Source organism: Melopsittacus undulatus, chromosome 3 (genome assembly GCF_012275295.1).
Source record: "Melopsittacus undulatus isolate bMelUnd1 chromosome 3, bMelUnd1.mat.Z, whole genome shotgun sequence".
NCBI lineage: Eukaryota > Metazoa > Chordata > Aves > Psittaciformes > Psittaculidae > Melopsittacus > Melopsittacus undulatus.
Window position 1 is genome coordinate 73,524,089 of NC_047529.1, and position 12,122 is coordinate 73,536,210.

A 12,122-nucleotide genomic window follows, 5' to 3' on the forward strand; every position below is an offset into this window, starting at 1 on the left:
TGTCCAGAGAGAGCTCTTACAGTTGAGCTACTGCCAGCCCTAAAATTTCTGCAACTTAAAATAGGAGCCAAGGAAAACCTTCAAGCAGTGTGACATGAAGTGTGCTCAGCACAGAGATGAAAGACCAAAATCAAGACCATAAAACCTGTCACCCGTAGCAAACAGGTTAGCAAAAGTCACAAACTTTTTTTAAGATATTAATTGAGGAATTCTTTTAAAGATGGATGCCATGTGCATTCTCAGTTTACTCCACTGGGTAAACTACAGTTGATGTTTTCAAGCATGAAGTGTTTTTCAACCATGAAGTAGTTACAAACATAAAGTTTTGGAAATGCATTCTCCACACATCCACCAAGTACTGTTGTCACCCATTTCAAAATCCAAGTGCCTGAAAGAGTGGTGGGAAACCCACCAGGTGACAAAAGAGTAGTGTGGCAGAAAATGTTGTCTTCTCCACTCCCTGCCCAAGAGGTAGGACCTATATGTGCAAAGACAATCCCTATCAAAAACTATGACCTTGGCATGTGTATAATTTTCAGAATACCACACTGGACTCAAGACCACTGTAATAACCATGAAAAATGAACAGTTGAAGCAATGCTCTGTATCAGTTTTCCATTTAAGCTGCACAAGCATTTTCAAGGAGCACAAGTCATTTCATCTCAGCTCTAGATGAGAGAAAAGTGATTTAGTTTAAGACAGAAGAAGAGGATGTAAAAAGAATCCACCCTGAATGGATGAGAGGATGAGGGTTCTCTGCTATTCCACAGACCAGCTGTAGACATGGTATCTAAGCGATTAGGCTCAAAGACTTATAACAGGAGAAGGGTATCTTTGGTTAAGAATAATTCAATATTAAGTTTTATGTAGCTTTGTTTCCAGACTTGGTCTTTCTTTGGCTACAAATCTTTTATTTAACTACAGCAGGCACAAAAGAGCCTCCATCCCACAAGAAGAGATAGACAAAGATGCCTGACACTTCTGGACAATTCTCAGAGCAATAGTTACAAATAAATGCATTAAATGAGATACAAAAATAAAGAAATTTAAAGCTGCCTAACTTTAGCTGTCCTAACAGGGGTTAGGGCAACAGGATTTTCTTTCTTGAGGCAGAGGATTGATTCCCAGGCACTGTTGCATTATAGATGCTAAGGAGTACTGTTCCACTCACAACTGTTCTTCATGTACTTGCTTATTTCTTGGCTTTCTTTGCACATGGCCCTCTATCTCATTTCAAACCCATCCAGACAAGCTACATCTTTTTGCTTCTGTTTCTGAAAAATCTCAATGAAGAACCAAGTATTGAAAAACATAAAAGAAATGCAAAATGCAAGATAATAACACTTACTGAAATTGCCTATATATGAAGCGATTCTACATGCAAAGAACCTAAAATTATGTTCTGCCAGACTGTTTTAAAAGACATTTTTCATTTACTAGTAAAAAGAAAAATGAGGGGGGAATGTCATTTTATCTGTGGAATTATCATCTGGGGAAAACTGAAACATTTTAAAAAATAAGTAAGAATGACCAGATTCACATCAAGAAGTTCTGAAGAAAGAGTCTGAAAGGTCTGCCAAAATCCAGACTGCTTCATCAGCTTTGAGTATCATGTATGCTAGTAACTGTGAAAGAGAACAGCCTGAGGTAGTGTAAATGGGACCAGGTAGGCATTCTTACTTTGGAATACATACAGTAACTAATGAGCCCATGTAAATTACATCCAGCCAAATAACACTGATCCTTAAGGGTCACCAATTACATCTAAACTGGAAAATACACGGGTTTTCCGTGTTGATGCAACTCTCAGCAGATTGGGGAAGGCATCTATAAATTCTTTTACTCCACTGAGTAATTATTTGCAAGCCAACATGCCTGCCCACTTTGGTTTTGCTTCAGTGAACATCCTGGAAGAATAGCCAAATATCCAGAAAAGCATTAAAGGCCTGAAACATTAAAGCCCTGCAGATTTCCGCTGTACCAATACACCATTTTCCAAATACTCTGATCCTTTCAACAGATGAAAGTCAACAGATAAACGGTCCTAATTTTCAGATGCACAAGATGGCAAGGGGGCACAAACATATTTGGAACTGTAATAGGCTATCAGACTGTATTGGTTTCATGAGCACTGGTAATGTTATTAGTGGAGTAATGATAAGCAGTGACAATGAACAGTGTATGGAATACAGTTCTGATGAGCCATACCTAGCTCCTTTTGTATGTTGTCAGGGATTCCTGTAATAGTCTTTCTCCTTTTGACTTTCTTCGGCCGTCTTACCACCGTGTCTGTGTAAATTAGAGACCGCCGAATGCTGGCTTGGCGGTCGAAATTCTCCCCTAATACATGGTAGAACAAGCAAAGCAACATTACTTCCAAGCACGCTGACATCATGCATTTTCTTCCACTAGTTTTGTTGTAGAAATGGAAAAAAAGGCATTAATAAATGATGTTAGCTTGGTCCTACAATGAAGGTTTACACTGAAGGAAGATACAGCATATGGTCACAGTAAGGCTTTAGACACACACATCTATTACACAGTACTGCAGGTTTTAAAAGGAATTTTGACTTCCTGAGCCCAGTACAGATCTGGTGAGAGCACCTCTAATTCCATAAGCGAACAGAATCCTTGCTTTGTGGTTTTTGTGTGGTTTTGTTGTTTTATTTTAAAGAAATTAGGTACAGAAAAAGCAAACCTGCTCATGAAAATGAAAGATCACAATGGTTTTATACAGGAACAGACACTGCTATTGGCAATAGCCATTACAGTATCTTTACACAGCTCCATCATTAAATCACACAAGACACTTCTTTTTCATTCCAAGTTGTTCTGGACCTGTCAAGTGTACCACATTTCTGATGGTGATCCTTTAATGTCAGTACAAATAAGTACTACAGAGCGTGCAGAGATCAAACTGATCTTGTGGTCTCATAAATATTCTGGAGTGGAAACTGCTTAAAATTGAAACTTTATAAATTATTATAACAATATACAATGGCAAGAGCTGAAAAAATGTGTAAGTGCACGTTGCCAGACAAAGCCTTATGATGACCATGTGCTGTATCATAACGGGACCCAGAAGCACCACTATCATTAACTAGCTTTTCTTTAGGAATTCACTTTTGTTTAGAGGCTTATAATTTGGCCATTTTACCAGTAGTAAGATATAACTTGCTCTGTAGATTGTGAGCCAAGTTAATGCTCTGTCACTTCTAAAAATCTAACAACTTCCCCCCAAATATTTCATGGAAGTTCCCTTTTTAGAAGCTAAATCATTTTAAAACACTGCTAAATGTCCCTCAGATGACCCATTTAAATGCAGAAAAACCCTGACATATGTATATACTTTTTGTCTTGTAAGCTTTTTTTGAAAATTGATGACCAAATTATTTACCTCTAAAAAGTGATTAATGCACAGTAACTAATATGTCATAAATACTATCCCTGGCTGACTGCACATCAGTATGATGTGTGTCATGCAAATAGCATAGAAAACCTCATTACCTCTGTAAGTTAAAGATATAGTCATATATTAAAGTATAGCATGTGGACTTGTGAAAATGCAAGGAAAAAACAAGACAGTTTCATTCACCACATTGTAAATATAAAGACTCTGACTCTGTTTGACCAAAGCCTTGTTACTCCTATGAGCTGCACTTGTGTTGAGCAGGGTCCTTGCATCTACAAAGTGCCAGTTTCATCCAAATTTCGGACTGACTGATGTCAAGGCAGATCAAGGGAGAAGGAAGCCCATGGGGTCTATAAATTTAGATCCACGGATCCCACTAGCTTAGTAGAACCCCTGAAATACTAAGACTATTCACTGTCTGGGGCATTACATTAGGACCCTTACAGGATCAGAACCATTAGGTAATCCTGCCATGAAGGATAATAGTAATTCTAGCCAAATGATAACAAATCTAAAGAATTTGAATGAGAAAGGTTTGCATTTCTGAACACATCTTTATCCATTCAAAGGCCAATAATTATGGCTGAGATGGTAAGCTGCAAGGAAATTAAAATGCAGCTTTGAATGCTCTGTAATAAAATGTAAACAGTAAGTAGAGGGTGCAAACAAGGACAGAGTCTTTTAAATGAAGCCTCAGACAGCACAAACAGGATGACCATGAGAAAATTTTACTGTGTCAGTAACTTCTTCCCCATAGCTACCCAAAAGCTAACTCAACTAATCCATCTTGAATGGCTTTTCATAAACAAAAGGCTTTTTCAAAGCCACTGTGCTAATTTATAGACTTTCGAAGCAGCAACTTCGATAAATTCCAACAGGACAAATCAGAACATCTCATTTTCCCCTTCTTTGCTATCATCTATTTTTTTTTAATTAAAATATCAATGTTAATGTTAAATATAATTTGAAGATTTAAGGATACTTTTCTCCTTCTGTTGTTGGTTTGTAACAAGTCTGTAACAAATCTAGGCATTCCTTATGCAATTTATTCTTCCCTCATGCAGTGTACTCAGTTCCCTTGGATTCACTGAAAATATTTAAGTATGTGCTTAAATCTCACTGGAGTCAGTCAAGCTGGACTCAAGCAAATGCTTAAATGTTTTGCAAGATTCAGCCTTGCACTGATCACCTCCACCATCACCAGCCTCCTCCATCTGGAAAGAAAGTTAGTTCCGGAAATCCCACGAGAGCAGACACCATTGTACATCTTTTAATCCCCAGGTATGTAAAAGCAAAGACTGGCCACCATTGAAAATTCAGCCCAACCCTTTCCAGGACAGAACAAGCTCAGCCCAGGCACTCCCAAAGACTGAAACTGCTTCCAAATCTGGGTGTCTAAGTCAGCAGCTTGTCAGCCTAATACAATGCCCCTGCACCTTCAGGCTATCCAACAGATTTTTACTACTACTGTATTAGTTGCAATCTGTTCACCAAAGAGCCCTGAAAGCTGAACTTGTGGAGCATTTATTGCACAGCCACGTTGAGATACCATTGTAGCAGAATCATTACTAATGCACTGCTGAAAACGCTGTCAACTGCCAGCTGCCTCTTCAGAGGTTAACCTTTTATTTCATGCCAGGAGTAATAAAATAGAAGTTTTTGACCTCCCTTCTGGGAGAGTGAGAAAAAGAGTGAAGGAAAAAGCCAAATCAAAACAAAAACCAGCAATGGTTTGTTCCATGGCACGCTGAACAAATGGCATAGAATCTTTGGACTTTTTTTCCCTGCCTCATGCAGTAACATAAGGAATTCACAAAATAAAATTACTCGGTGTGTGGGAGGGCAGAGGAAGGGAGCAGATTGTGACTTTTTAAAGATGTACAAGGACAGCAGCTTTGTGTGTGTGCGTGTGTGTGTTGTGTATGGCTCATAGTCTGTTACTGTCACTTGCTTGCTTCATAGTAGCAATATAACTATTCCAAGGAAAAGGAAATGGTGGATTCCAGAGATCAGTCCACACACTACAACTGTAGCCTTTCTTCACCACCCTCCCCATTCTGGTTCCTTTCAATTACCATGTTTATAGGGGAATAGATGCTCAACAGATGATCCAGAAAGGTAAGGTGTGATACATACAATTTCTGTTTTTATCAGAAATGTTGAGAACCACTGAGCTTGCCACGTGCAAACCAAACAATTCAGGGGACACCAGGTTTGCTACGCCAGTTGAATTAAGCTGGCTGAAGTCACAGGTGTAATTTATCCAAACACTGTAACATTCCCAGTGACAGTGATTTAAATGTATGAGGGTTATTTGATCTCTTTTATCTCATTTTTCTTTCCATCTGTTTACTTACCCCATATATTGTCAGTATGTAGGGTCATTACACTGAACAGTAGACTACTCTTTCTGTTAGTATACCCTGTTCCTGCTGTCACAATATCTAAGCCCTTCTCAGGCTTATTGATTACGTCAGATTATCTATTGTTCCCGTAACTTGGCCTTCTGCACTTGTATCCTACATTTCCTAGGTAACACCAACTAGCCTAGTAACACTTCATTATGGCATTTATTTTCCTTCTATTAATTTTCTAGAGATGGGGTGTTTGTAATTAATTATCTGTTGTCTTCATACTGTTTCTTTCAAATATTTTCTGCTGTTTATTTAAGGACTGTTTCTTGTTGATTTCTCATCTCTCTCTGATGTTCAGAACAGAAGTACTGCTCCTATGCTATTTAAATACTATCAAACAATACTAGTTAAAATACTAGTTTATAAAAACATAGGTGAAAAAATCATTGACAGTCACACAGGGGAAGAGAACACCTAATTAATTTTAAAATAAAACCAAACATTGCAAGCTACTGATTGTAAGACTGAGTTTGGAATCAGTGTGCCATATGGCATTTGAAATAAATTGGATATTGAATATCATCCTGGTTTTGGCAGGCAAACGGTCAGTTATTTGAATTAACTAACAATAGACAATCTTGATAATGTGCAGAAAAAGAGGGATTATTAAACTGAAGTGGTAATTCTGTCTTTCCCAGAAATTCTATTTACACACAACAAAGTATCTATTCAGCATTAGGCTTTAACATAATTTAACTTCCACAAAGTGAGTGTTCTTCAACTGTAAAACCAAAAAACCTTTTCAAAATGAACAGTTAATACCCAGTTTGTAACAAGAAAATGTGGACTGTGGTCACATTAATGCTGTATCTTACCAAGAGTCTTGCTCCAAGACATAGCCCCATTAACTTTAGTTGTTCTTACCCTACTTCCCTTGGCATCTAAATCTCTTGCTGCTGAGATAAAAATAAGACTCTAGAGATTGTTTTCTTGAATTCTGTAACACTTGGGTTTTTGGAATACAGAAGTCTCTCATATATAACCATCCTTATATAAAATTCCTAAAAGAAAATCCTGAAATATCATCAGCATTGCATAAAACATAATTTCCCATTCAGTGTAGTTGACAGCAAACCATTACTATTTATCAATCCCCCTCTTGTATTTCATGCATATCCAATGCTGTTTCAAGCCCATGTTGTGCAAACTGTGGTCATTAATGATAATTGTAAGTAATTCTCATACAGTTTGGAGGTAGACTACATAACACTTTTGCACAATGGTGCAACAAGTAATTTACAATTTATGCATCAAATATATGTCAAAATACTATGCAACAGCACGGATCCCCTTTTATCCCTTCCCTCCCTTATCAGTCTAATGTAACCACTGAAATTAAAAGCCTACCAGTCACATTAATAGGAACCACGTCTGTTTGGACTGCTTGTGCTTGTTGTCGCATTTTCTCTTCTGGCGTTGGCAGCGGGAGTGACTTAGTCCAGTTGGTTTGGGTGTTGATATCTGATAAGTCATCTGAAACTGGAGTTTTAGGCCTTTTGATGGTAATAAGCTTTTCTTCTTCTGGGGAAGAGACGGGACACTACCAACAGAAATACATGCAATGATGTAAGTTTACAACCAGATAAAAAAAGGTAGGACTATGGTATTACTAAGGTATTGCCGCTGCAATCAGCGTGATTGCTTGTCAAATAAAATTCACCCTCATAAGTATCACATTTTGACCTACATAAAGTGATTTAAAACACATACAACCACACCACAACAAAACACCTGGGATGTTATTATCCAAGACATCAAACTAATCTAAGGAATATGTACAAATGAGAGAAATAAGAGTGGTACTGAACATAGAAAAGAATGGTAACTGATTATCTTTCTCACTAACATCGTCCCTGAAGAGATTAACCCCTTTCACTGTCTGGCAGTTTGCCTTCCCTTCACCTCTCCCTTCCCAGTGTCCTATTAGGAAGATGAGATTTGAGCACTACTTTGCTCCAGCTGTACTAGGATGTTCAAGGTCTCAGCAAGAAGCCTGTTATGGACAGATTTTTGCGTAAGCACAGTGAAAGAACCAGCCGATGCACTCTACAAAATCACCAGTCTACAAAATCAGATCAGTAGGGCAGCAAGGATAACTTTGCTTTGCCCTTGGAGAAAGTCGTGCCACAGTCAAAGGGTACATTCTGCCCATTTTTAGCGGTGAAGCAGTTATCAATATTAGTAGCCATATAATGGTAATTTTAAAAGTAACTCTTTATCAAAGTGGCAGATTTCACCTTCATGATGGGTGTTTCACTTAAAAAAATCAAAACAAAACACCAATGAAACAAAAAGCCTTTTGCATCAGAAAAACAGGTTGGAACAGCTTGTGCAAATGCTTCCATCAGGCAAAGTTATAAGCCAAAAAAGCCATTTGTTTTCATTGCAAGGTCCTTGCTCGCATGTCAGTGATGGCAGAAAACACTGTTTGATAGCTTTTATTGATAAGGCAATACTAGCACATATCAAACTCAAGGACAGGCAGGTTCAGGGCATGCAGAAGACATCACTGGGGCTTCTAGCAGGTGGTCAAAAGCTACAGGCAAACCCAGGAGAAGCTGCCTTCTCTCCTCTCTGCTCCTGGCAGCAAGGCACCCCACGGAATCTCAGAAACAGGAGAGGAAGTAAAACCTGGAAGAAAACCAACCTCCACCTCCTCCCACCCCCAGGCAAAACAAATGAGAGAAGAAAAACATTGAAGAGGAGTTGTGTAGCAGCTACAGCACTAGCAGAGATCTCTGCAACCCCCAGATTCCTGTTTCAGGACTGTTTCCTTCAGGACCTCCCTCTCTACCACCAGACCAGTTACATCCCCTTTTCTTTATTGCCCTCTCCCTGCAGAGAGCAGAATACTATCCAAAGTAGGGCTGCCAGTACTGGATCACTGGGTCTCCTGGTAGTTACTCCCTCACTGCTGTATCCAGGTGTGGAAAGAAGCACCGCAGCTATTTATTATGGATGGATTTTTACTATTATGGGTTTGCAGTCTGAGTGATCTATTTTCTCTTGAAGCTTAGTGCTATACAAAAGACATGCCCAGACACTGTGCTGCAACCACTGTTTATCATTTCTGATTTTATTTTCTTCCTGTTACCATGAGGAGTTCCTGCTGTTTAGAAATAAATAACCATTTATTTATCCTATTATACTTCAACTCTACAGCCTTTAGGCCAGTGCCCAACATTAAACTTACTAAAAAATAAAAATAAAAGCAAATTACAGGCAAAAAGTAAAAGAACAGAAAAGTAACATCTCTTCAGGTCATAATAAAAAACATTTCAGCAATGAAATTATTACTAATGTCATCCTGCAGAGTTTGGAACCACACTTTGAAACGTGAGAGCTTTTCTTCAAGGAAATAATCCATTTCTGTCAGGCTTGCATTTCTTTACTAGGGAGGCTGCAGATGGGAGAGATGCTGTCTCCAGGAAAGGGCTCAACCCTGTGAAAGCCCCAGCAATTCTTTCAACACAAGCTTCTTGGAGGATACCAGCATTTTTTTTTCAGGCCTACACTGTTTTTAAAAGGCTTTAAAACCATTCCTGTAAAATTATAATGTGAATACTTATTTTATTATGAGTGTGTGTATATACACTGTTTATACACATATACAGTGTGGGTACACATGTATATGTACTTACACATAAGGGCTTTTCCACCTCAAATCACTCAGATTCATAAAAACCTTCATTAACTTAAACAAACTGGGAAACAAATGCCCTTGGAGAAGAGAAAGCTGCCTCCAGGCCATGCTTCCCCCTAGTTAGGTTTAAAGACAGCTCATCTAAAGGGTTTGTAAGGAATGTAGCACAGGGATACTAGCTCAGTGTCACTGGAAGCATGTGTGTGTGCACTTACAGGAGTAATCAGGGGTTGAGGCAAAGGAATATTGCTTTCCCTGTACAAAGAGCTTTTCTCTGTCTCAATCTGGTCACCAAGGGAGACACCTCAAGCCGAATTTTGCATTTTGTGGGGGGTGAAGATGAGCTTCAGTGACCTTCAGATACTCTGCTTGGTTGATACTGTCAGCATCAATATCTGTCACATTCAAACTACACTGCAAGTGCCAGGTCTCAGCTGTCACATAGCAGTACCAAGGGCTACTCCAATATGTCAAGCACCAGCAATACTGGCTGCAAAGCCACCATTCCTTTTAAAGGAAATCACCCAAACCAAGCAGGACACTTTTTCAGTTACAGTATACGAACACATAGAAAACCTGAAGAACTGAAGCAGCTACTACAAGGGAATCCTAATTATATATTTAAAAAAAAATGAAATGTGAACGACAATCACATATTTTGCAGAGTTAGAAATTGAGAAAACTGGGGACAGATGGAGGAAGATGGCCAGAAATGAATCAGCCCAGTGAGCATGTAACAAATGAAAAGCAATTGAAAAGCCAATTGTGCAGTTGAGCTCGAAGCACTGTGCCAGTAAGAATGATTTTCTGCCACAGGATAGTGGAGTGTACTTCTACAAAATAATTCAGTAAAAGAGTTGCAGGCAGTTTTGAAAGTACAAATAAATGTTCCCTGTCATGTTTCACCTGTAGGTACACTTTCTATACTTCCTGAAGAAGCATGACTCTCTCTACTTACATTTTTTCTTCCGAAGTACTCACAGTGATAGTGGTATAGGGTTTTTTTCTGATGTGACGATACTTTTAACAGGCATGACAAAGCCATACACAGCTTTACTGCACATAAAGGAAAACAGCAGCTCATCTTTCAGCTTCTTCACAGAGAAATTACTTACCTCTACAATCGGGATGAAAATAGGGAATTACTTATTTTCAGCAAATATTCCCAGATTTACAACACAGAAATTTGCCAGAATATGCAGTGAATTGCTGTTGTGTAACAGGAATGTCTTATCAAGTAAGGTCTGTTTATCAGAAATAGAACTGGACTAGGCAGTACTTTGAGATTATGTATCTGCTTAGCAAAGCTGATAAAACTCTATGCTCATAATAGAATAGAAAGCACTTGTCCCATTTTGTAAGCATCTCTGATTCATACTAACTTTATTGCTAGACTGAAATGGCCAAATTTCTGTGCAACAGGATGTTACACTCATCTCCTCAGGAAGTCTTGTTGGAATTCATTCTTTTTAATGGACATGGGAAGAGGGAAAAGTGGCATATAAAAGCAGCAGCCTTGGACCTTACAGTGTTTCCATAAACTGGCATTAGAGGGCAAGGGGCATGAACTTTCAAATGGGACCTGAAATGAGAATCTAGGAGAAAAATGGCCTATAAATACCATAACAGACAAGATATATGGCTGAGTAAGTCAGAGCCTCTCCATTACATTGTTGACATATTGTCCCCTAGTCTACTCAGTTGCTGTGATACAACAAAAGAGTTTCACTATCTCAGCACATTCAGATTATTTGAGGTCCCAGATGATAAGTGACTATATGCTGCATATCTTGCAGCACATTCTACCTAAATCTCCTGTTTATTCTTCATCTTTTTAAATTCCAGGGGTTTATACTACACTGAAAAAAGATGGGAACTCCAGGAGGAAAATTCAATCCATACGAATTTTACCTTTCAGCAAAGGAACTTCAGACTTCTAGTCTCGTCTCTGACCTCAGTCTACTGTAATCTCTTCTAAAATTACATTTCTCAGAAAAACAAAATTGAGAAAAAATAAATAAATCAGTGTTACAGACAGTGGCCATACCAATTCAGGTGTCTTATTACCATTTGCCAACATCCTATTTCTTCTCCAGCCTTTGACTAGGTTTGATGGCTTCAAGTGCCTTTTTACTCAGCACAAAGGGATCAAGACAAACAGTAACAGGGGAAAAACAAAACAAAACAAAAACCCCAAACAAACAACCCAAAACCACAACCAAGTCAATCAATGGTACACAGGTGAAATTAAATTAGAGGATGCTTACAGTGGATACTTTTCCCTGAATGTTCTCTTAGCATTGGATGTAGTCCTATCCCCCCTCACAAGAATTTACCCAGTTGCTTTCTGAACCCATGTAAACTTTCATCATCCACAATTCCTGTAGCAGCTGCACAATGTGAGTATGCTGTGAGTGAAAAATTACTCTTTTTTTCGTTCAAAGAGTTTCTGTACACATTTCCTCACGCTTTGGCATTTTGCGATGTGAGTTGCTGTTTCAACTCCATGAACTGAGCAGTTCTGCTAGAGCCCATGCCTCAGGGCTCTCAGGTGTTCCCATCTCTGAACTGGAGTGGCCCAACTGCTTTAGGTCCTCTTAACACCATACAAAGTTTTACATTAAACCTCCTCAAGTCCCTCAAGACAATACAG

General features: G+C 38.7%; 1 protein-coding gene across 5 annotated transcripts in view; it reads right to left on the minus strand.

The window, feature by feature from the left end:
- Positions 1 to 12,122, minus strand: part of NHSL1 (NHS like 1) — a 180,978-nt gene that overhangs the window by 21,745 nt on the left and 147,111 nt on the right. For 3 of the 5 annotated variants that reach the window (XM_034061122.1, XM_034061121.1, XM_031053980.2), the window contains exons 4-5: positions 7,174 to 7,366; positions 2,209 to 2,340 (exon numbers count right to left, since the gene is read on the minus strand). In XM_034061122.1, the coding sequence (XP_033917013.1) occupies positions 2,209 to 2,340; positions 7,174 to 7,366 (325 nt within the window). The remainder of the gene's footprint in view (positions 1 to 2,208; positions 2,341 to 7,173; positions 7,367 to 12,122) is intronic. The other 2 variants (XM_034061124.1, XM_034061123.1) reach the window with 1 other exon arrangement.